The sequence below is a fragment of the Sciurus vulgaris genome, assembly GCF_902686455.1.
Source record: "Sciurus vulgaris genome assembly, chromosome: 1".
NCBI classification, from domain to species: Eukaryota; Metazoa; Chordata; class Mammalia; order Rodentia; family Sciuridae; genus Sciurus; species Sciurus vulgaris.
This window is the reverse complement of record NC_136461.1, coordinates 212,087,145-212,109,926: the sequence shown is the minus strand read 5'-3', so window position 1 is coordinate 212,109,926 and position 22,782 is coordinate 212,087,145. Positions and strand designations below refer to the sequence as shown.

General features: G+C 63.9%; 2 protein-coding genes across 16 annotated transcripts in view; one reads left to right on the top strand and one right to left on the bottom strand.

Annotated features, from left to right (window-relative positions):
• The first annotated feature begins 230 nt into the window (after positions 1-230).
• On the top strand, positions 231-21,281 carry SCRIB (scribble planar cell polarity protein). Of its 7 annotated transcripts, none has more exons than XM_079125811.1 (38): positions 231-752; positions 1,963-2,080; positions 2,157-2,235; positions 2,334-2,423; positions 2,505-2,561; positions 2,649-2,712; positions 2,828-2,902; positions 2,969-3,113; positions 3,986-4,104; positions 4,969-5,168; positions 5,241-5,407; positions 5,489-5,619; positions 5,712-5,837; positions 6,543-6,713; positions 7,218-7,598; positions 8,620-8,682; positions 9,127-9,216; positions 9,682-9,759; positions 10,541-10,843; positions 10,930-11,010; positions 11,084-11,341; positions 11,708-11,818; positions 11,908-12,201; positions 12,267-12,455; positions 16,919-17,029; positions 17,107-17,163; positions 17,254-17,328; positions 18,436-18,498; positions 18,930-19,013; positions 19,185-19,292; positions 19,376-19,523; positions 19,593-19,743; positions 19,811-19,996; positions 20,086-20,228; positions 20,309-20,346; positions 20,475-20,549; positions 20,779-20,830; positions 20,906-21,281. In XM_079125811.1, exons 1-38 carry the CDS (start codon positions 594-596, stop codon positions 21,049-21,051), a joined length of 4,986 nt encoding a protein of 1,661 aa, XP_078981937.1. In that variant the 5' UTR covers positions 231-593; the 3' UTR covers positions 21,052-21,281. The 7 variants fall into 7 exon arrangements, with proteins under 7 accessions (XP_078981937.1, XP_078981940.1, XP_078981936.1 ...); XM_079125810.1 differs by having other exon boundaries at positions 232-752; positions 6,546-6,713; positions 10,520-10,843; XM_079125809.1 differs by having other exon boundaries at positions 232-752; positions 10,520-10,843.
• IQANK1 (IQ motif and ankyrin repeat containing 1) overlaps positions 20,969-22,782 on the bottom strand; it is a 56,500-nt gene continuing 54,686 nt past the window's right edge. For 5 of the 9 annotated variants that reach the window (XM_079125910.1, XM_079125911.1, XM_079125914.1 and 2 more), the window contains 4 exons: positions 22,273-22,775; positions 22,082-22,175; positions 21,877-22,011; positions 20,969-21,795 (listed from right to left, as the gene is read on the bottom strand). In XM_079125910.1, the coding sequence (XP_078982036.1) occupies positions 21,492-21,795; positions 21,877-22,011; positions 22,082-22,175; positions 22,273-22,775 (1,036 nt within the window). In that variant the 3' untranslated portion in view covers positions 20,969-21,491. The remainder of the gene's footprint in view (positions 21,796-21,876; positions 22,012-22,081; positions 22,176-22,272; positions 22,776-22,782) is intronic. The other 4 variants (XM_079125915.1, XM_079125913.1, XM_079125912.1 and 1 more) reach the window with 3 other exon arrangements.

Below are 22,782 nucleotides of genomic sequence, written 5' to 3'. Positions count from 1 at the left end.
CAGGCCCGTCAAATCCGGGACGAAGCGAGTGCCCGCGCCCGCCCATGGTCCTCGGGGCTGAGCCTACGGCTCAAGGTGTCTGGCCACAGCCGCTCTCGCTGTGTCGCGGGGCGGGGCGGGGCGGGGCGTCCCGGCAGGCTGTGCGTGCGGCCGCTACGGGTCCTCGGAGGCGCCGCAGGGCCTTCTGGGGGCTGCAGTTCCGGGTGGCGAGGGCGGGCCTCGGCTTCCCGGCGGGCTGCGCGGCCGGGCGGTTGTCGCGGGCGGTCGCGGGCAGCGGCGGCGGTTCCGGCTGCGGCTCTGCTGGCGGACGGGCGGCGAGCTAAGCGGGCCGGGCGGGATGCGGAGCCGCCGCCGCGCCCCCGCCACCTGAGAACCTGAGCGTCACCGGGCAGCGCCCGCGCGCAATCCCCGCGGTCTGAGTGCGCCGCGCGTCCCGGGCGCGGGCCGGGCCCTGCGCCGGCCGCAGCGCGTCTGGGTCCCGGCGGCCCGCCCCCCGCGCGCCCGCGCTTGGCGCTCATGCGGGCCGAGCCCCGCCCCCCGGCCGGAGCCCGCCGAGCGCCCCCCCGCGCCAGCGCGCGCCGCTCGCCCGCACCATGCTCAAGTGCATCCCGCTGTGGCGCTGCAACCGGCACGTGGAGTCGGTGGACAAGCGGCACTGCTCCCTGCAGGCTGTGCCCGAGGAGATCTACCGCTACAGCCGCAGCCTGGAGGAGCTGCTGCTCGACGCCAACCAGCTGCGCGAGCTGCCCAAGGTGAGCGGCCGCCGCACCTGCCGTCCCGACGCCCGCGGCCCCGCGCTCCGCAGGCTTGGCGAGCTCTGTCCTGCTGCGACCGCCGGCCGCAGCGAGACCCTGGCGGACGCTCCCGAGCGGGACACCGGCCCTCCAGCCGGCCCTGCTGGTTCTTACTGGCTTGAGCTCCGCCCCAGTCCGCCACCCCCATCCCCACCGCCTGCGCTAGCACCAGGTGGCTGCGGTCATTGGGTCCCTGCCTGGGCATGGGGTCGACACTGAGCTTAAGAGAGGTGCTGAGTGAAACCTGTGGGAGCGTGGGAGGCAGATGGGACCAGGGTGGAAGGTGGACCTGGCGTGGCAGTGGACACAACTTGCTGGACTGCTCTGAAGGTGGAGGCCTGGAGTTGTCCCCGCCCTGCAGCCTTTCCTCCGGCGCGGGCTGGGTGGGGCCTCCTAGAGTGCCCAACCTGTCAGGTTTCTTCTCTGCAACCTCTGTCGGGATCGACTCTGGTTGCCCACGTTTCTTCCGGTCAGTTTGTTTGTCTTGTAAGGCCTCTCCAGAAAGGCGGCTAGAGGAAGCAGATTGTGAAAGATTTCCTTTTCAGAGACGGGGCTAAATGATTCGATGTCTGGGGGCTGGGTGCCTTGGAAGGTGTGGCTTTGCTCTGGGCAAGTTTGTGGCAGTTGTGTCTTTTGTGGCCATCTACACGACCCCTCTGCATGTCCTGTGATCCCTGTATATGGCATTGTGTGTTTTTGCAGCACTTGGCTGCTTTTATTAATTTTCTTTTTCCACTCTTTCTTTCTGTGGGTTTTGTTGAATTTTTATTATTCATTGTTGGACAACAGTAGCAAAGACAATTGTGGGTCCCTGGGTGGCCGATCTGTAGGTGAAAGAAGTTGTTAGGGTAGAGGTTGGCATTCCGAGGGTCATACTCCAGCAGCTTCTGAGCCGGGCCAGTTTACAGGAGCGGTACAACAGATACAGCACTCGGGATCAAGGGGCAAGACGTGTAGCCGGGAAGGGAGTCCGGCCGTGGCTAGGTGCTGCGTGTTTTCGTTTTCCTCACAGCAAATTGGGGCATCATGGCTAGACCCCAGTACCTTGTGTGACCTGGGGCAGGCAAAGGTCCAGAGACCTGTGACTTTCCAAGTGTCCAGGAGCCCTTTTTGTCCTTGGGGGTTGCAGCCATGGAACCCACTTCCCGACTGTACCCCCTGCTCACAGCCCTTCTTCCGGCTGCTGAATCTGCGCAAGCTGGGCCTCAGTGACAACGAGATTCAACGGCTGCCCCCTGAAGTGGCCAACTTTATGCAGCTGGTAGAGCTGGACGTGTCCCGCAACGGTAGGTGGGCAGTGCAGGGCGGCAACAAGGAGCTCCTAGAGCCTGTGGGCATCTTTCCATGGTGTCCTTCCCACAGATATTCCTGAGATACCTGAAAGCATCAAGTTTTGCAAAGCCCTAGAGATCGCAGACTTCAGTGGAAACCCTTTGTCCAGGTGAATAGCAACCTGCGGTGGGGGTCAGTGTGGTTTTGGGAGTCTTGCAGCCCCGCGCAGGACATCTGAAGTCCTCTGCTTTCCTCTTCCCCTACCAGACTCCCTGATGGCTTCACACAGCTGCGCAGCCTGGCTCACCTGGCCCTGAATGACGTGTCCCTACAGGCACTGCCCGGGGATGTGGGCAAGTGAGTGCTGCTTGTGAACTGGTTGGGGGAGGATCAGCTTGGCCCTGCCTCTTTCAGCCTCAGCCCTGGTCCCTTTTTCAGCCTGGCCAACCTAGTGACCTTGGAGCTCCGGGAGAACCTGCTCAAATCTCTGCCTGCGTGAGTGTGCTGGGCCTCCACCCTGCATGGGAGGAGCTACGCTGAGGCCTGGGCCTTGGGGCCACAGCAAGACTGTCTCTTCTGCAGGTCCCTGTCTTTCCTGGTCAAGCTGGAACAACTGGATCTGGGAGGCAATGACCTAGAAGTGCTGGTCAGTGGGAGCCATCCAGGGCGGGGCAAAGGGCTGTAAGACAGCTACTCTCGGTGGGCAGAGCAGGGCATCTCCACAGCCACACTGGTTCTCCTGTCCCTGTCCCTTCTTTCAGCCGGATACTCTGGGAGCTCTGCCCAACTTACGGGAGCTGTGGCTGGACCGGAACCAACTGTCAGCACTGCCCCCGGTGAGTGAGAGTGGAGCTGGCCTCCCACCTCCAGCTGCTGTCCTCTGACCCTCTGCCTGCCCTCAGGAGCTTGGGAACCTACGGCGTCTGGTGTGCCTGGATGTGTCCGAGAACCGGCTGGAGGAGCTGCCGGTAGAACTGGGCGGGCTGGCGCTACTCACAGACCTGCTGCTGTCCCAGAACCTGCTGCAGCGGCTTCCTGATGGCATTGGTCAGTGCACCCACAGGGGCCTAGGGGTTGCGTGTCTTGCTCAGGTGGCCCTGCTCGGTGTCAGCAGAGGTGGCAGGCCTTAGGCGAGAGTTCTGAGTCACCCAGGCTGCAAGCGTCTCCTAGAAGGGAAGGGAGGCCCGGCTCAAGGTGGGTGCTGAGAGGTCCAGGTGTCAGCCCACAGGGACAGGGCAGCTTTTGTGTCAGAGTGAACGTGGACAGTGGGCATAGCGTTTTCCCAGAAGAAACCAGGGGAGCAGGACTGTGTAGGTCTGTAGTGGAAAAGGCAGGGGGGTGAGCACAGGTGTGCTGCAGCGCTGGGCAGTTCTGGGTCCTGAGGAGCCGTGGGGCTGCAGCGCTGGGCAGTTCTGGGTCCTGAGGAGCCGTGGGGCTGCAGCGCTGGGCAGTTCTGGGTCCTGAGCAGCTGTGGGGCTGCAGCGCTGGGCAGTTCTGGGTCCTGAGCAGCTGTGGGGCTGCAGCGCTGGGCAGTTCTGGGTCCTGAGCAGCTGTGGGGCTGCAGCGCTGGGCAGTTCTGGGTCCTGAGGAGCCGTGGGGCTGCAGCGCTGGGCAGTTCTGGTTCCTTAGGAGCCGTGGGGCTGCAGCGCTGGGCAGTTCTGGGTCCTGAGGAGCCGTGGGGCTGCAGCGCTGGGCAGTTCTGGGTCCTGAGGAGCCGTGGGGCTGCAGTGCTGGGCAGTTCTGGGTCCTGAGGAGCTGTGGGGCTGCAGCGCTGGGCAGTGCTGGGCAGTTCTGGGTCCTGAGGAGCTGTGGGGCAGGCTACGGCCTCGCTAAGGCTCGTCCCCACTGAGGGGAGGGGCGAGCGCTCAGCTATGCCCTTGGCCCGACTCGGCCTGGTCACTGTGTCTCCCTGACGCCAGGCCAGCTGAAGCAGCTGTCTATCCTGAAGGTGGACCAGAACCGGCTGTGCGAGGTGACCGAGGCCATCGGCGACTGCGAGAACCTCTCTGAGCTGATCCTCACGGAGAACTTGCTGACGGTAGGCAGCGCAGGCAGCCAGGCCGCGGCGGGAGGCGCTCGGTCCCTGAGGAGGTGCCTTCGATGTCTGCTCGCGAGGAGGGGGAGTGGGGTGTGTGGAGCACGGCGGGGGTGGCGTGCATGGCGTGCTGGCACAGGCCGTGTCTAGGCTTGGTGGGGTCTGCCTCTACGGCCGCCTCTGGGACCTGCTCGGCATAGAGTGCTTTGGGTCAGAAGAGGGAGCTCCCTGATAGGAGCCAGGCAGGGTTGGGTCTGTGGGCCAGGTCTGGGCCCTGTCAGGTGGCGCGGAGAGCTCAGGTTGTTTTTCCTGGTGTGTGTTGTGCTGGCCAAGGGCCGGAGGGGAGGCTGGATAAGAACGGGTCTGTATTGGGAATGGACGTGGGTCAGGAGTGGGGGCTGCCTTTCAGGTGCCTCTATTCCTTGCAAAGCAGGAGAGAAGAGGGTTTGTGAAATAGGACTGCAGTGGTTACTGTCTGGAATGCCCCTCCACACCAGATGTCTGTCTCAGTGAGGAGAGGGAACAGCGAGGCCAGGGGCAGACAGCAGGAGCCAGCCCAGGCCTCAGAGGGGCCCACAGGCACATGGCCCTGCGGTGTGTGCCCCCAGGGTGCCTGCAGGAGAGAGCTATGGACAGTGTGGTCAGAAGTCTTGGGTGGCCTGCCTGGGTTTATGCCTAGGCGCAGGAGGATATAGAGCACAAGGGGTATAGCTTAGTCCTGTGTCCCAGATTCCCAGAGACTGGCAGAGGGCCCTGGCTAGAGCTGGCAGTGGTTTCCAGTCCTTAATCTGCCCAAAGGATTCTCCTCTTCTTCCCTCCCACCCCAGGAGTCTTCTGCTGACCGCTGACCCTTTTCCTCCTGGCCAGGCCCTGCCCCGCTCTCTAGGTAAGCTGACCAAGCTCACCAACCTCAATGTGGACCGGAATCACCTTGAGGCGCTACCACCTGAGATTGGAGGCTGTGTGGCGCTCAGCGTCCTCTCTTTGAGGGACAACCGCCTGGCTGTCCTGCCTCCTGAGCTCGCCCACACAGCAGAGCTGCACGTGCTTGACGTAGCTGGGAACCGGTGAGTGTGCACCTCGCCCTTGGGGATTGGCCGTGTCCCCAACACACACTGACTGTGCCCACCTGGCCCCAGGCTGCGGAGTCTGCCGTTCGCGCTCACTCACCTCAACCTCAAGGCACTGTGGCTGGCTGAGAACCAGGCGCAGCCCATGCTGCGGTTCCAGACCGAGGACGATGCCCAGACGGGTGAGAAGGTGCTCACCTGCTACCTGCTGCCCCAGCAGCCCCTGCCCGGCCTCGGTAGGTTGCTTGCGGCTGCGGCCTTAGCTGGATGGGCGGGGCTGGGGGCCAGCCTACGCCTCTGATATCTGTCTCCTGCAGAGGACGCTGGGCAGCAGGGGAGCCCCTCAGAAAGCTGGAGCGAGACCCCTTTGAGCCGCGTCAGCGTCATCCAGTTCTTGGAGGCCCCAGAAGGCGATGAGGATGCTGAGGAGGCTGCTGCCGAAAAGCGGGTATGGGGGGCGTGGGGACCCCGGTGCTCCTCTTCCTCCGCCCTGCCTGACTCCTGCCCTGCCTCTGTCCTTCGTCCCTGTCACCAACACAGGGCCTGCAGCGCCGGGCCACTCCCCATCCCAGCGAGCTGAAGGTCATGAAGAGGGGGATGGAAGAGCGCCGGAGCGAGGCCTGCTCTTGCCAGCCAGACCCGAGCCCGTCCTCGCCCTCAGAGGGGGTGGGTGTGAAGGGCAGCCCCTGGCGGGTTGCACTCCCTACCTCCCCACACCCAGAGCCTGGACATAGCATCTGTTCTCAGACTGGGCTCAGCGAGGCAGCCCGGGGAGGACGTGGGGGATGAGCTGTGAGGGTCTGAGTTGCAGGGGCTGGCAGGAGCCACAGGGTAGGCCAGGCGCCGAGGGCTCGCGCAGTGTGCGCTCGTGGGGCTAGAGTCGGGAGCCTGGGGCTGTGTGCCAGGCACCTGCTGTCTGGCCAGGGTAGGACCTCTTGTCCAGCTCTTGTGTGGCTGCCTGGGCACAGTCAGCACCTGGGAGGGGTTGCTACAGCAGAGCAGGCCTGGGAACGCTTGCTGATCCTTGAGTACAATAGGCCCAGTGAGCTGGGTGGGCGAGAGAGGGTGCACGCTGGCTGTGCAGGGGAGCCTCGCGTCAGCAGGGGTCTTCGTGGGCACGTGTGTGGTCCTTGTTCTGCTTTTGGGGAGAGACTTGCCAGGGGCCACGGAAACCTGACTTGGGTTTCAGCAACTCTGGAGGTTGTTCAGTTCCTGGGGCCTGGGGTGGGGAGCTGCTGCAGGGATCGAACCTGCTGGGGGTGCCGTGGTTGGGACAGCAGGAAGCCAGCCAAGGCCTGCAGTGTGAGGGGCAGCCCAGGCCGAGGGCTGTGGGCAGCAAGCCTGTGTGATGCCTGACAGCGCTGTCTGCAGCAGGAAAAGAGACTGAGCGCAGAGTCAGCCTCAAGTGGAGGCTCTGGCCCCTCCACCAGCACGGCCTCTGAGGGCGAGCCCGAGGGCCCACTGACTGAGGCACAGCAGCTGGGCCAACAGGAAGCCCCACCACCTAGCCAGGAGGACGACACGGAGGAAGACTATGTTGAGGTGAGAGTGGATAAGGAGCAGGTGGGCCAGGCCTTAGCAGCCACTGGCCAGACCTGCTGGAGTGCAGCCTGCCTTGTGCTCCAGCCAAGCAGGCGTGTGATCAGGGTTGATTCCCTGTGGACGGCCACCAGGCCATGGCAGATGATGGCTGGGCAAGAACAGAGTGCAGGGCAGGATTCCCTGGCACAGCATGGCAGAGGTTCAGGGATGGGATGATAGTCCTGGGTGTGGGACCGTGTCCCAGGAGTTGCCCAGAGAAGGCAGGCTGGCCTCTGCTCATCCTTACAGCTCCACCTGTGCGCCCTACGTCTACAGAAAAAGGGTCCTGGCCCCGCATCTGGGGCTGGTGGCTGTGTGTGTCTTACCAGGGGCTGTGCCGACTTGGTCCTGGCACAGCAGCGAGCCTCCCGTCTCTGTTCGAGGTATCCAGCTACAGAGTCTCACTCCCCGGAAGGAGAAGCGGGTCAGGGCCTGGCTGCCACTCGTGTGCTTTCGCCCACACAGCCCACAGTACACTTTGCAGAGGATACGCTGCTGCCCAGTGAAGATGCTGAGAGTGAGGAGGGGCAGCTGGAGGCCCCCTGGCCCCTGCCCGGTGGGAGGCAGCGACTCATTCGGAAGGACACGCCCCACTACAAGAAGCACTTCAAGATCTCCAAGCTTCCGCAGCCTGAGGCTGTCGTAGCCCTTCTGCAGGGGAGGCAGCCAGATGGGGAGGGCCCTGCAGGACCCGGTACCTGGCACAATGGCCCCCACATACCCTGGGCCCCTCGGGCCCAGGAGGAAGACGAGGAGGAGGAGGAAGATAGGGCTGAAGAGGAAGGCGGGGTCACCACGGAGGAGGAAGACAAGGAGGAGCCTGTGGCGTCTGCACCTTCCGTCAAGGTGGGTCTTACCTGCACTCCTCTCTGGCCCTTGCAGGGTACCCTGGGTGGGCAGCATGGAGGCAGCCCAGCCCTGCCCTGGTGCTGAGCACAGGCAGGCCTCAGCCCGCGACACCCTTGCTGCCTGGGGAAGAGTGGTGGGCGCATCCGTGCCGTGACTGCCCGTGTCACCCCACGCTCCTCGCTCAGCCCGAGTCCCCAGCATCGACCTTGACCGAGGCTCCTGCGTTGGCTGTAGTCACAGTGCCGTCCCCATGTGCTCCTCTCAGTCTGAGTCCCCACCCTGCCTTGACCTTAACTGAGGCCACGGCAATTCTCCAGGTCTGTGTTTGCCCGTCAGACGTGGCAGGCCAGGAGGACCCAGAAGCTGAGGGCAGGTGTGTGTCCATGCCCCTCAGCCATCTGGGCACACTGGGACTCGGACAGGTTCTCTCTGAAGGCTGCTGACTCTCAGGATCCTCCCTGCACGGCCATGAGTTCTGCTGGCCTGTGATTTGTCCTGTAGGTCTGTTAGTCACTCTCCTGCCTTGTAAGGCTTCCTGTGGTTCCAGGTAGATTTGTGGGGAATTGGCATATACCTTCCTGGTCCTCAAGTTTGTTTTCAATGGCTCACAACAGGTCCCACCTGCTCACTGGGGACCCTTGATGCCAAAGAAAGCCCCAGCTGCCCGAAGGACCCACCTTTCCCGCCCCCATGATACCCCTGCCCTGAGCATGGGCTGATGACATATGGCAGCTGAGGAGTCTGGGGGTCATATCGGGGACAGCCAAGCCTGGGCTCAACCCCACTCTGGAACTTTCCCCTAGCCAGCCAAACCCTGCCCGTCTGTCAGGTCTGCAGTCTCATGACGTAGACCAGAGGTAGCCCTTGCCAGCGCCAGGCACAGGTGGGGAGGGGCTGGCTAGGCCGCAGGAGCTTGGTGTGGTCTTCCTTCTGTCCTGTCTGCTCTGGCCAGGAAGGCACGGTGGTGGAGGTCCCCGGCGTGGCTAACCTGCATGCCTCGCTGGTCCCGTCCTAACAGGGGGTGTCGTTTGACCAGGCCAATAACCTGCTGATAGAGCCTGCTCGCATTGAGGAGGAAGAGGTCTGTACTGCTCGCTGCTGCTCAATGCTCTGGGCCCGGGTCTGCTGCTGACCTTGCTTCCTGGGCTGTGGGCTCTTGCCTCTCCCCACCCCTATTGCTTAAGCATAGACCCTCTCCCAGAAGAGCTCCTGGCAAGTACCACAGAAACGGGGTTCTGGGGCTACCCCCTTAGGACCTGCGGGCCTTCTCTCAGAGGCGGCACGTCTCTGCCCCAAGGTGACCTTTCTTATAGAGGACAGAGGGCCAGCGCTAGGCCACCTGTGTTCACTCTCTGCAGTTGTGCCTGCCCTGAGCCTCCGATATCTCCCAGCTCCTTCTCTGCTACCCTGGCAGGTGCAGTGACCCCAAAAAGAAACCGGAAGGGGCTGTCCGCAGCTGGCCCTCGTGCTGCAGGCACACAGGCAGCTCAAGCCCTCCCAAACACCATGTCTGCTCTGTTTCCAGCTGACACTCACCATCGTGCGCCAGACTGGGGGCCTGGGCATCAGCATTGCAGGGGGCAAGGGCTCCACCCCCTACAAGGGAGATGACGAGGTGAGCAGCTGCCCCGGGCCGTGGCTGCTGTGCATCCCCTCCTGCCCCACTCGCTGGCCCAGGGGCTCATTGCTCTGAGGGGGTTGGACGCTCACTGCCAGCCTCGCGGCTCACTGTCTTCTGGGTGCTTCGCCTGCGCTTGGCCCCAGCCCGGGAGTGCAGGCAGACTGTGATGCGTCTGCACGGGAGTTTGGAGTCTGGGAGCAGCTCGTGGCACAGGCCGGACTCCCCTTCTCTGGGGCAGTGCGGGGGTGAGAGCCTCGACCCATATGTCCTACTTCCTGGACTCAGGACACCACAGTATCCACACTTAGGCCCTCTGTTTCCCTTCATGCTCTTGCGGGTCTTTGCAGCATCCCGAGAGTAGGCGGGGGCTGGGGTCTGAAGGGACCAGGTCCCCCTCCAGCCAGTGGCTCCTGGGCCTCCCAGAAGGTGCAAGACCGAAGACCCACTCCTGTCCTCTAGGGCATCTTCATCTCCCGGGTGTCTGAGGAGGGTCCTGCGGCCCGTGCTGGGGTCCGAGTGGGCGACAAACTCCTCGAGGTGAGTAGTGACTGCTCGCCAGTGGCAGCTGTGCTCTCTGGGGTGCCATGTGGGCTGTTGGGGTGCTTGGCTGAGCCTGTCGGGTGGGGCATTGCCTCCTCTCTCCAGAAGCCCCGAGTCCAGGACCCCAGGAGCCTATCTGCTAGCCCCCAGGACTCCCCTAACCCTTCTTCCTGCAGGGGACAGAGTGCAGGCATCTGCACTGTGAATCAGGAAGGCTTGGAAAGGGTTGGACCCCAGCAGGTTGAGAGCCTGGGAACCCCCATCAAGGCACCTGGCTGTTGGGACACAGGGGTGTCCTTGTGGGAACAGGATGAGGGCCTGAGGGATCAGAGGAGGCTGGTGTGCCTCCTGTTCTCCTGCTCAGCTCCCATCCCAGCCTCTACTGGGGGCTCCTGCCCAAGGGCGGTGGGGTGTGACAGTGGGGTTGGTGGTCTCTGTTGGACTGCTGAGAACAGATGCAGGTGGCAGTTTCTGGAAGTGAGGCCACTGGTGTGGAGTGCTTACCAGGGGCATCTGCCTGCTCCCTGGGTCCTGACCATGAGGAGAAGACGCACGAGGAACCTGCCTGCTGGGGACCTGGCATGGGTGGGGCCAGAGCCCACCAGGACCCTGGGCCTCCCCTCACCCTGCACTTTCCTCTTCCCGTCCATGGAGGGAAGCGTGTGCAGGGGCCGCAGGAGCCCTTGGCATGGCGTCAGCGCTCGGTTCCAGGGTGGCCACAGCAGGGTGCTGACGTGTGCTGGGCCCCCACCCACAGGTGAACGGCGTGGCTTTGCAGGAGGCTGAGCACCACGAGGCTGTGGAGGCGCTTCGAGGGGCGGGCACAGCCGTGCAGATGCGGGTTTGGCGGGAACGCATGGTGGAGCCTGAGAACGCAGTCACCATCACACCTCTGCGGCCCGAGGATGACTACAGCCCCCGCGAGCGGCGGGGGGGTGGCCTGCGCCTGCCCCTGCTCCAGCCTGAGGTCCCTGGGCCTCTCCGCCAGTGCCATGCTGCCTGCCTGGTCCGCAGTGAGAAGGGGCTGGGCTTCAGCATTGCTGGTGGGAAAGGCTCCACACCCTACCGGGCTGGCGATGGGGTAAGGCAGTGTGACCCGGGGAGGCCCTGGGCAGCCGGGGTCCCGTGCCCGTGGCCTCACCATGGCGGCTCCCGCCTCCTTCGCAGGGCATATTCATCTCCCGCATTGCCGAGGGCGGCGCGGCCCATCGAGCAGGCACCCTGCAGGTTGGCGACCGTGTTCTCTCGGTGAGTGGGGCAGGCGGGGACTGCCCAGTGCTTTGTCCTGCCCACACTTGCTGACCTGAGTGTGCCCTCACAGATCAACGGGGTGGACATGACCGAGGCCAGGCACGACCACGCCGTGTCCCTGCTGACCGCTGCCTCCCCTACCATCGCCTTGCTGCTGGAACGGGAGACGGGTGGACCACATCCCCCCAGCCCCCTGCCACATCCCTCCCCAACCCCCACTGTTGCTGCTGCCACTACCATGACCAGTGCTGCCCCTGGAGAACCTGGGCTGCCCAGGCTGGCCCCTGGCCTCCTGGCCACTGCCTTAGAAGGGCCATACCCAGTGGAGGTGAGACCCCGCCTGCCACCCACCCTGCTCAGGCACTCAGCTCCAGGGATGGGGTCCTGGCCCTCCCAGGACCCCTGCGCATCCTTTCCCCATGCACTTGAGAGGTGGGGCTGCTGCCCATGAGCTGCCTCCTTGGTGTGGTTCGCCTTTCCTGCTCAGCCTCCCTACCCAGGCCCTGGCCAGCTTCATGGCTGCCGCCAGCGAGGACACAGGCTTTAGGCAGCAGAGCCCTGCAGGGGCAGAGTGGGAATCCTGCAGGTGCCTGGGGCCCCCAGGGACCTAGCTACCCTCCTACCAGGGCCCACCAGCAGTTGCCCTGCTCCTTGGCCCCCTTTTCTGTCTCTGAGGCCTGTCCCATGTCCCCAGGAGGTACGCCTGCCGAGGGCTGGGGGCCCCCTGGGGCTTAGCATCGTTGGGGGCTCGGACCACTCCAGCCACCCATTTGGTGTCCAGGAGCCTGGTGTGTTCATCTCCAAGGTAGGTGGAGGGCCTGGTGGGTGACTTTGTACAAAGGGTATCTGTCCATCCACCCTGGGCCCATCCGTTGCTACCTTTCTCTGCAACAGGTGCTCCCACGGGGCCTGGCCGCTCGCTGTGGCCTGCGGGTGGGGGACCGCATCCTGGCAGTGAACGGGCAGGACGTTCGGGAGGCCACACACCAAGAGGCAGTCAGTGCGCTGCTCCGGCCCTGCCTGGAGCTGTCCCTGCTGGTGCGCAGGGACCCCCCGCCCCCCGGCATGCGGGAGCTCTGCATCCAGAAGGCCCCTGGGGAGAAGCTGGGGATCAGCATCCGTGGGGGCGCCAAGGGCCACGCGGGGAACCCCTGTGACCCCACAGATGAGGGCATTTTCGTTTCCAAGGTGAGACCCTGCCCTTCCTCGGGAGGCAGGCTCCAGGTGCAGAGACTCAGGCTGTCTCCCCACAGGTGAGCCCCACAGGGGCGGCCGGGCGAGACGGCCGGCTACGTGTGGGGCTGCGGCTGCTGGAGGTGAACCAGCAGAGCCTGCTGGGACTGACACACGCGGAGGCCGTGCAGCTGCTACGCAGCGTGGGCGACAGCCTCACCGTGCTCGTCTGCGAGGGTTTTGACACCAGCACTACTGCGGCCTTGGAGGTTAGTGACCACCCAGGGACCAGGTGCTGTCTCAGCACTGCCCCAAGGGTTGCCATGAACCAACCCTGTGTGGCTGGGCAGCAGAGCCTCTCCCCAGTCTGAGGCAGCTGTGGGAGGGAGCTGCAGGTATAGCCCGTGCCAGCCTGCCTCCTCCGCAGAGCCCTGGCCGCTGTGCTCTCTGGAGGCTCCTGCTGGGCAGGATGAGGCACCAAAAGTCACGATGTGTCTGGGCAGTAGCAGGATCTGGTTCTCAGAGGTCTAGCCACAGGCCTTGGGCAGGGAGCACCTGAGTGGGTGTGGTGGGTGGCCCATGGGGAGAGCAGGTGTCTGCACTGGGGCTTCAGGTATGCCCAGCGGTCTCCACCCCTGCCATGACCTCTGGCTCTTCCTGGCCCTGCCTGACTCCGGGTCTCTGGCGGCCCCTCAGTGGAGCTCACTCCCCACCATCTTGTCTGACTGCTCTGTGCCCCAGAGCAGGAGCCCAGGCTGGAGCAGAGGTGCAGGATGGGGTGTCAGCGCCCTCTGTCCACTTGCCGAGAGCGGGGACTAGGGCTGGGCTCAGGAGCCTTGCGTCCCGGCCAGGCTCTCTGCGTCCAGCAGCCCTGGCCTCTTGTCCCCCACCTGCTGTCAGTGGTCCCCTCAGCACCATTGCCCGAAGGCCCAAAGGGGCCCCCAGAGGACCTTCACCTGTGGCAGCACCAGCTTTGCCCAAAGGGCACCCCTGCTGGTCACACTGGTCTCCGGGACATGGTGCCACATCACCAGTCCGCCTGACTCCCCTCCTTGGATCTTTGGGACGGTGACTTCCTGGCTGATAGCACAGGCAGCATCCTCTCCCAGCCAGCCCTGCGGGAAACCAGTGCTTCTCTGTGCCAGTCGCCCACAGCTGGACTTGGCTGGAGCCGGAACGAGCCACAGTGCCCCTGCCGGGACTTGGGCCAGCAAGGCTGGCCACCCTCTGGTGGTTTGGGGATGAATTTCTCTATGCCCTGGATGGTTTTGCCTTTTGTTCACTTCTCTTTTTTAACATTTTTTGAATGTCGATGGACCTTTATTTTATTCGTCTATTTACACGTAGTGCTGAGACTTGAACCCAGTGCCCCATACATGCTAGGCCAGTGCTCTACCACTGAGCCACAGCCCAGCCCTTGTTCACTTATGGAAAAGTGCATATTTAAAGTGTGTTGTTTAAGACCTTTACTTACTTCCACCTTAATTCGGAATGACACCCTGTGGAAGGGTGCGGACTTCCACGAGAGCGGAACTGGCTGTCCCAAGGTGACACCAGGCCTGATCCCCTCGCCTTGGCACCTGGCCTCGCTGGAGGCTCAGAGCTAAAGTCTGGGTGGGTGTCCTCCCCAGCTGAGGGCAGGTGAGGCCTGAGCAGGGGCCGAGGGCCTCTGGAGCCTGTGCCCTCAGAAGCAGTGCGCGTTCCCTGGGAGCATCTGCACTCCTCAGACACCAGGCTGCTGTTGCTGCGGGCACCCACCCTGTCCTGGCACGGTCTCCCGCTTGCTGGGCAGCACAGTACTGCTCTCTCTTCCTTTGTTTCTCTGTCTTTTTTTAAATGGTGTATTTTGGTCACAAAAAAATATTGTTTTAAGTCCTGTGGATCCTGGTGTTTGCTTAGGAGAGCCCGACTTTGCAGGTCCTAAGGACATCTTTTGTGTTTCTGCCGGCACTTGTGTGGTTTGATGACACATGCCGCTCTGTCCACCTGGAGTTGTTTTTCAAGTGAGGGGCGTGAGTCGTCCCTCTCCCGCCAGCCTGGGGGATATGTGACCCTGTTGCGTGTTCAGTCCCAGGTGTTCCAAGGCTTGACTCCGGACGGGGTCCCTGTGGGCCCCCGTCCCTGCAGGCAGTGCCAGCGGCGTGCTTTGCAGTGTGTCCCAACTCCTCAGCGGCCACATCACCAAGAAGTGTTGTCTGCAGGGTTTCCTTCTGAGCGGGCCTGCCAGGCTCCACCACAGGAACTGGTTGGCACCTGTGTTTTGGGCAAGTTTTTCTCAAGTGCGTTCCGAGGTTGCTCTTCTGTCTTAGCTCCCATGAACCCTGACCAGCTGGCTGTGCCACCATAGCAGGAGCCATGGCAATGACAGGGCCTCCGGCTGTGCTGGCTCCTGCGCAGTGTGCACACCACCCCCGGTGCCGTAGCCTGTGTGGGGTGTCCAGTGGCCTTGGCCTGGTACCCACCCCAGGGACTGTTCAGTTCTGTGTGCAGTGTTTGCTGTAGTCTTTGAGGTGTGGGGGGTACTATTTGTCACTGAGGATCGAAATGCTGCGCTCTCTCAAGTGCTTTCACATTGGTGTGCTCAGTCAGCTACTTGGCACCACAGAGGTGCCGGCCCTCACCTGGCACTCGAGAGAGAAGAACTGAGGTGTGCCCCCCAGGGCTCTCCAGCAGCGTCTGCTCCTGGCCTCTCGTGGAGTCTCTAGGACCCACGCAGCTGCTCTTGTCCCCGGGACTCTGGCCCCCAGGCATGGGGCGGGTGCGTGTGGCCCTCACCTCGCCCATTTCCCCATACATGGCCCCTGGAGTCATCCTGGCCTCGCAGTTGCCTGCCGTGTGCCTCGCCAGTGGTGAGGGTGCCTCCTGCCTCTGCGCTCTTGGCGGTGTGCACAGTGGGTGGGGCTGGAGTTCGCCTGGCCTGCTCCAGGCAGGCACATTCTGAGGCTCTTGCACGGTTTGGATGAACACAGGCTCACCAACTGCCAGGCCTGTGCAGGGCTGGCTTCTGCTCCCGGTCTCTGTCCTAGAGGGGCAGTGGCAGGGCCTGCCTCAAGAGGACAGGTAGCCCAGCTGCCCAGCAAACACCTGCATGGCCACCCTCATGCCACAGCCTGAGCAGGTCTGGTCAGCGTGGACTTGCCGAGACCTCTCCCTCTGCTTCCCGTGCGTTGGGTGTAGGGGACTCTGTGCTGCTGTTCCCTTCTGGAGTGGTCTGCAGGCCTGCCATGGGCCTTAGGTTCACCCACTGGCCCGAGGCTCCCGTTCAGATGGGCCCTGGCCATGGTAGTCGCACGTGGCGATTCTTCTGCCTCACGGTGGCGCAGAGGCAAAGGGCATGTGGGAGTGACTATGGTTTGAATTTGGGATGTGGACCTGGGCTGTGTGCCTCTCCCATGCCTCCTCAGACTTCCCTGCTGGGCGAGGCTGGGTGCCTGCTGATCACTCCTTTTTCCTTGGCTTCCCTCCATGGGACACACCGTCCCCTACCATGTTTGTGTCATATACTCACCCAGCAGTGCAGACTCCATTTTACATTTTATTGCACGGGGGGCGGGGGGGGTCGTTGTTACACTATGTTGGTGCCCAGGTGGTCCCAGCCTGGGCCCACAGAAGGCACCTGAGACCGGGCCTGGGCCCTCCGGACACCACCCACCCTCTCCCAGCACTTCTTGCCTTCTTCACTTCCGGCGTCTCTGCTGGTCCCGCTCTTTCCTGCCCAGCCCTGGGGTAGCCGTTCTCCAGCCAGCACTGGTTCCTTAGGGAAGGTGACATTGAGAAACCAAGGTCTGGCCCCTGGGTGGTGCTTTGCTCTCAGGGCGCATGGTCTCAGGGTGCCCAGTGGCCCACAGTCGCTCCCTGTGATTATTTCTGGAGCCACAGGCCACCTGAGGTCACTTTGTGACCCATCGGCCTTTGCAGTCAGTGCCATGGGTCAGCCCTTCCATATGTGAGCATCCTTCTCTGATGTGGGACTTGCCCTCGGTCCCTCTGTGTAGATGGTCCTTCCTGCCCCCCCCAGGGCATGATGCCTCTCTTGGGTCAGCCTGCCAAAAGGTTGAGGAGTGGGACTCTTCTGCTTGATATGCTAGTGTTGTCAGAATCTGAGCTGTGTAGCAAGTCTGCCATCATGATGGTATTCTATCCGGAGTTCATATTCCTGGTGGTCTTTGCTTTCTGTGTTTAGCTGCTCATTTGTTTGGTGCTTACAGTTTTATCACTGCATCATCTGTATAAATGCACCTTCACACCTTCTGCTGTGACATAGTCCCGTGCCTGCTTGATGCTTTTTACCTCCAATTTCATCTTCTCAGATCTGAGCAGCTACTCTATTTGCCTGTTCTCTTTTTCTTTTCTACATCATTTCAGTCTCTGGATTTTGACTGATGGTTCCTCTCGCTGAGGTTCAGAACTAGTTGGGTCTTCCCTTGGCACCCTAATTCAGCACTCAGTGCATGTTCTGGACCCAGCCTCTCCTCTGGGAACATTAGTGTCCCTCAGGGTGCCTCACCCATGACTTGCTCCCTTCCCTCCACCTTGGCAGCCCAAGCCAAGTGCCACAGCCACCTTGTGTCCCTGACAGGTTGCTTCCAGAGGCCACCTCGGGCCATGCGATTAGCCGAGCTGGTGGGATGTGAGCCTCTGTGTCCATTGCTTGTCCCAGGCTTCAGTCTGCCCTGGAGACAGGACCTCACCAGCAGGGCTCTTCACCCTCAGCCCACTCCTCTCCTCTCAGGTGTCCCCAGGTGTCATTGCCAACCCCTTTGCAGCAGGCATCAGCCACCGGAATAGCCTGGAAAGCATCTCTTCCATCGACCGGGAGCTGAGCCCTGAGGGCCCAGGCAAGGTCAGAACCGCCTATAGCTGGCAGCCCAGGGCCAGGAACCTGAGCCGCTGATGCCTGACTGTCTGCTCTCCTCGCAGGAGAAGGAACTGCCCAGTCAGACCCCACACTGGGGACCTGAGGCTGTGGAAGCCACGGTGAGTCCCTCAGGGCCTGGCTCTGTGCTCTGGGCTGCAGGTCCACGTCCAGGCACACAGCCTGCTAGCAGTGTCCACTCTGCTCCTCAGGGCCAGAGTCTGGAGCCCCTGAAGCTGGACTACCGTGTCCTGGCTGCTCTGCCCAGCTCTAGCAGTGTGCAAAGGGTCAGTGCCGGTGTGCTGAGTCGCACCCTCCTGTCTCCCCACCCTCCTGCCCTCCTGCCCACCACCAGACTTGTCTCTGCCTCAGCTCCCTCTCTTCACCTGGTAGGCCACTGCCACAGGCTGAGTGCCAAGGTCCCTGCGCAGGAACCTCTCTGTGGGGTAGGGCACAGGCTAGGATTGGAGGAGGCCACGTCTGGCCTGCAGGTGTCCCAGCCAGAACTCAGCCTCCCAGCCTGGCAGAATTCACCCTGTGCTCCTCAACCCAAGTCACCGTGGAGGGTCCTTGACAGGCCCCAGCGTCTCCCCTGCCTCACCGTCACCCATCACTGGATGTGGGGAACCTGAGTCCCGCCTGTGGCTGGCAGAGGCAGCTGGAGGCCACTGGAGCCCTTGGGGACCTGGTGGGGGTGGGTGGGCTGGAGCAGTTTCAGAGTGTCATGGGAGGCCAGGGCGAGTGGAGAAGGGCTTAGCACTCACTGGGCTGGGTGTGGTCTCAGGATACTGGGCCTGGGGACAGACAGGAAGGACATTCAGCCCTCATTCCTCCCCAAGAGGTATAGATAACACTCCTAGAGGGTGTGCCCAGTCAGCTGCTGCTGGGAGACCCCACAGGAGCGTGAGTGCTTGAGGGGTGGGTTGGGCAGGATGCTGCTGGACAGTGGGGGAGGCGATGAGGGGCCTGGGGACTGAAGAGCCTTCTTGGGCTTTTGGGTGTGGACCCTCTCTCTGCACAAAGCCTAGAGAGGGAAGCCCAGGAACCTCTCATTAGGAGGGGGCACAGCAGTGGGAGGACTCCCTGTGGCTGAGGACTGGAGGCAGGCCCTGCAGGTGGCTGGGCTGCACTCTCAGCAGTAGCCACTTCTGTGAACACACGCACAGCTGCTCAACCCAGGCCCAAACTCCTGCCTTCTGCCTGGGGAGGGTCCTTTGTGGTGGCCAGGTGTCTATCCGGGCCTGACCTGGGATATCCCTGGGGGAGGAGGGGTTGGTCAGGAAATGGAGTAGCAGCTTCTGTACTGGCAGCGTGGGTACCTGGGACTCCCAAATCCCCTTCCTTGGGGACACAGCCTGCCTGGCCCTCCCCCACCCACCAGCTGACTCCTGCAGGTACCATCTGGGACAGCAGGAGGGAAGATGGCTGAGGCCCCCTGCTCCCCTGGAGGCCAGCAGGTGAGCATCCCCAGAGCCCCACTGGAGTGCTGCAGATGCGTGCTGGTATGTGGACCTCCACCCCCAGAAGGGGTGGTGTGGAGCTGGCCTCCAGGAGGTTTGGGGGCTTGTCCTTGTGCTCCTGGAGGCCATCTCCCTTCCTCCCTGGACATGGGCCAGCACACAGTCCAGCACCAAGGATCCACCAGTACACTTGACCCTTGCTTGGGTCGCTCACGCCCCAATACTCAGCTAGCTGCGAGAGCAGGGCCAGACCTGGGACCCCCTCCAGGGTGCACTGCAGGGTGGGTGGGGTGGGCACTAGGCCCACTCGCCTGAAGGCAGAGGCATTCTGTGTGTCCCCTGCCCCAGCGTGGCTCCCTCCCTTTCTCTTCCCTCTTTCTGGGGCCACTGATCCTGCTCTTCTCTGTCCTCCTCCTCGCCCTCTGCAGACAAAACCCGGGGTGATCCAGCCTTTGGCTCAGGCCTGGCCAAGGGGCTCTCCAGCCCCCAGGGGCAGAGGTGATCCCCGCTCCGTGAGTGTCCTGTCCCACGGGGTAGGGGTGGCAGTTTCCTTCCCCCCTACAGGACCGGGGCGGGGGGTGGGATGGGGGTCAGTGGCAGTTGGTGGAGACAGCTGGTGACCCGGTGGGGGGTGGCGGCGCTGGGGCAGCTGCCCCGGCCGCTCACGGGAGTTCCGCCCCCAGCCGCCCTCGCCGCCTTCCCCCGAGGAGCTGCCGGCCAACGTGAAGCAGGCCTACCGGGCCTTCGCCGCGGTGCCCGCCGCGCACGCTCCCGAGGACGGCGCTGCTCAGGTAGGCCGGCGCCCTCCCGGAGTGCCCAGTGCGGTGGTGCCCGCGGGAGGGACTCCGCCGACTCGCAGGCCCGCCCCCTCCAGCCCCCCGCAGCCTCCCCGGAGCAGCTGTCCTTCCGCGAGCGGCAGAAGTACTTTGAACTGGAGGTGCGGGTGCCCCAGGCCGAGGGCCCCCCCAAGCGCGTGTCCCTGGTGGGAGCGGACGACCTGCGGAAGATGCAGGAGGAGGAAGGTGAGGGGCGCGCGGCGGCCGGCGGGAGGGCTCCGTGGGGCGTGCCCGGCTGACCCCCGCTCTCCGCAGCCCGCAAGCTGCAGCAGAAGAGGGCGCAGATGCTGCGGGCCGAGGCTGCGGCCGGGGGCCCTGACGAGGGGCTCGCCCTGGACCCGGAGGCCGCGGAGGACCAGCCGCCGGAGGACCAGCCGCCCGGGGTCGGCCCGGGCCCTGCGGGCGGGTGAGCGCCTGCCCCTCCTTCCCCCTCCGCGCGCGTGCCCCGCCTCAACCGCCGTCCCCTTTCCCAGGCCCGGCCCAGCATCCCCGCCGCCCCCGGGGGGCGGCGCCCCTGTGCGAACGGCCAAAGCCGAGCGGCGCCATCAGGAGCGGCTGCGCATGCAGAGTCCTGAGCTGCCGGCAGCAGAGCGGGCCCTGTCCCCGGCGGAGCGCCGGGCCCTGGAAGCAGAGAAGCGGGCGCTGTGGAGGGCGGCCAGGTAAGTGGGCTCCCCACCGCACCCCCGCCGCGCCCACCCGCTGCTCTCCACCCACCCGCTGCTCTCCACCCTCCCGCTGGTCTCCGCAGGATGAAGTCTTTGGAGCAAGACGCTCTGCGTGCGCAGATGGTGCTCAGCAAATCCCAGGAGGGCCGCAGCAAGCGAGGGCCCCTGGAGCGCCTGGCTGAGTCCCCTTCGCCGGCACCCACCCCATCGCCCACTCCCTTAGAAGGTCGGTGTGTCCGGAGCAGGGAGGGTCCTGCCAGCTGCGCGGGCCTTTGCCTTTCCCAACCCTGGCTTCTTGTACCCCAGATCTCGGCCTCCAGACCGGTGCCACCCCCGGACGCCTGGTGAGCCTCCTGCAGCTGTCTCCTCCCCTGCACCCCAGCGGCATGGGGGCGGGGTCCAAACTCCCCCACCCCGCCCTCACCTCTCGCTCGCACTTTCTGCCTCTTCCCCCTCACGCTGCCCTTTCAAGCCCTTGTCTGGAAAGAAGTTTGACTACAGGGCGTTTGCAGCCCTCCCTTCTTCCAGACCTGTCTGTGACATCCAGGTACTGGCAGCCTCCTGGCCTCCCCCTCCGCCTGTGCCCTGCTCCTTCGCTCTCCCCGCTCTTTCTCTGGTGTCGGGCCTCCCCTCTCCTTCCCTCCCCTTGCAGCCCAGCTGTGCTCTGACCATACGCAGGCTCTGTGGGCCTCAGAGCCTGGGAGCCCAGCCAGGTTCACCAGGGTGGTTTCAGGCAGGTCTGGACCAGCCCTGACCAGCCCCTCTCCCCATCACAGTCGCCAGATTTTGTTGAGGATCTGAGGTCTTTGGAACCAACTCCTAGCCCTGGTGAGTTGGCGCTGGGCTGGGCATGAGGTCCCAGGGTGCCTGGTCACCCTGGGCTCACTCCCTGCTGCCCCCCAGGCCCACAGGAGGAGGATGGAGAGGTGGCCCTGGTGCTCCTCGGCAGGCCCTCCCCGAGTGCCGTGGGCCCCGAAGACATGACGCTGTGCAGCAGCCGACGTCCCATGCGGCCTGGGCGCCGGGGTCTGGGTCCTGTGCCCTCCTAGGGGGGCAGGGCCTCCCCGGACTTGGGGCGGGGGCCCTGCCAGCTCCAACGCTTCCCTTGCCCCAAGTCTTTTAACCTGGGTGTTAGATTTTAAAGAGATCCTTGGAGCCTGGCTGTGACTGACTGCCCCACCCCAAGCCGGGTTCTCTTGGCGAGACTGTAACTAGTGATGTTTGTACAACCAAAGACTCTATTTTGTGGTTTAAGGAGAATAAAATTGACTACATTTTACCCGCCTGTGTCCGTCCATCTGCCCACCCGCCTTCAGTGCTGGTCTGCCCAGCAAGGCTGGTGCCTAGGTGTGCCTGCCCACGCCTGTCCTCCCTGTGCGGTGCTTCACCTGCCTGATTGCTTGGGGGCCTCCCCAGTGTTTTATGGCGGGTCGACAGCTGCCCACTCAGTCACAGACCTGTCACCCTGGCACTGTTTATTGGGTGCAGATCAGAGGCCTGGGCGGGGCAGGTACACCCGCACGGGGAGTAGCACCTGCAGCTGCTCCACAGGTGGCCACTGGGCCTGGGTGACGAAGAAGAGGCGGAAGTGCCCCAGGCGTGCCTCCTGGAACTGGGTGGGGCCGTACTCGGGCCCGTCGGAGGGTCGCAGCAGCGAGAGGTACCGCTCCTGGGCCAGCAGCTCTCGGCTCAGCAGCGCTTGGGCCAGACCAGGCTGCACTGCCTCCAGCTGCCGCTGCACCGCAGGGAACAGGTCCACTTCCCGAAGGTCGAACACCAGTGGCTTCCCGTACCTGTGGGGCGCTGGTGAGGGCCGGGAGGGCCTGGCGGGTGCCGGCCTGGCGGGTGCCAGCCCCGCGGCCTCCCTGCCTCACCTGAGCGCTCCCAGCAACGCCAGTCGCATCCGCTCAGGCCTCAGGTGGTCCGGGTTCACCGCGTCCAGGTAGTTGGTGTCCTGGTAGCGCAGGAAGGTGGCCGCCTGGCCAGAAGGATCGATGACAAGAGGCCACCTGGGGGCAGTGGCCAGGTCACCATCGACCGAGCACACCCCTGACTGACCCCTGCCCAGGCAGCACTGACCGGCCGTCGGCACGGATGCGGTCGCCCACGTCCTTCATCAGCACGTCATGGAGCTCAGTGACCTGGCACTTCAGTCCAGGCACCTCCACCTCCTCTGTGGGGAGGTCGGGGTGCAGCCCCCCAGGCCGCCTAAATCAGTGCCCGCCCTGGGCTCCCCTCTCCAACCCCCAGCCTCAGCAGAGCCTGCCCACCCTCCTGTGTCTGCTCCCGCAGCGCCAGCCTGGCCATTGCCAGTGTCTCCTCTGCCTTCTGTGCCTCCTGCCGCAGCCTGTCCACCTGGGCCTCTGAGTCCTTGATGGCCTGGAGGAGCGGCAATGCTGACCCCCGCCTGCCCCGTTCCCCACTCAGCTGAGCTGAACTCAGAGGCTTTGCCTGCCCGGAGACCCCCAGCCAGGGCCTCCCCTGAGCCCCTCTCCCGCCCCAGGAGGGAAGGATAAGGGGCGCCCCGGGCCTCCAGGGAGGCCCCACCTGCAGCGTGAGCGCGGTCCTGCCCGTGCACTTCCGCTCGCTCTTGTCGTGCTCGGCGATCCGGCGGCTGAGCTCGCAGTAGGCCTGCTGCAGCTGGGGAGCAGCCCTGCAGAGGTCCTTCCACGGTCCCCTGCCCCGCCCTCTTGAGGGAGGCCAAAGGCCACAGCTCACCTCCTTGTGGCACCGCTGCTGCTCCTTGGCCAGCTGCTGCACCCTAAGGCTCAGGCTGGGGC

Bases quoted from the DNA above. Each gene is read 5' to 3' on its own strand.
- SCRIB (XM_079125809.1), top strand. From the start codon at position 594: ATGCTCAAGTGCATCCCGCTGTGGCGCTGCAACCGGCACGTGGAGTCG. The intron at 19,293-19,375 runs GTAGGCCGGCGC...CGCCCCCTCCAG, and splicing joins CCGAGGACGGCGCTGCTCAG to CCCCCCGCAGCCTCCCCGGA. The intron at 20,831-20,905 runs GTGAGTTGGCGC...GCTGCCCCCCAG, and splicing joins GGAACCAACTCCTAGCCCTG to GCCCACAGGAGGAGGATGGA.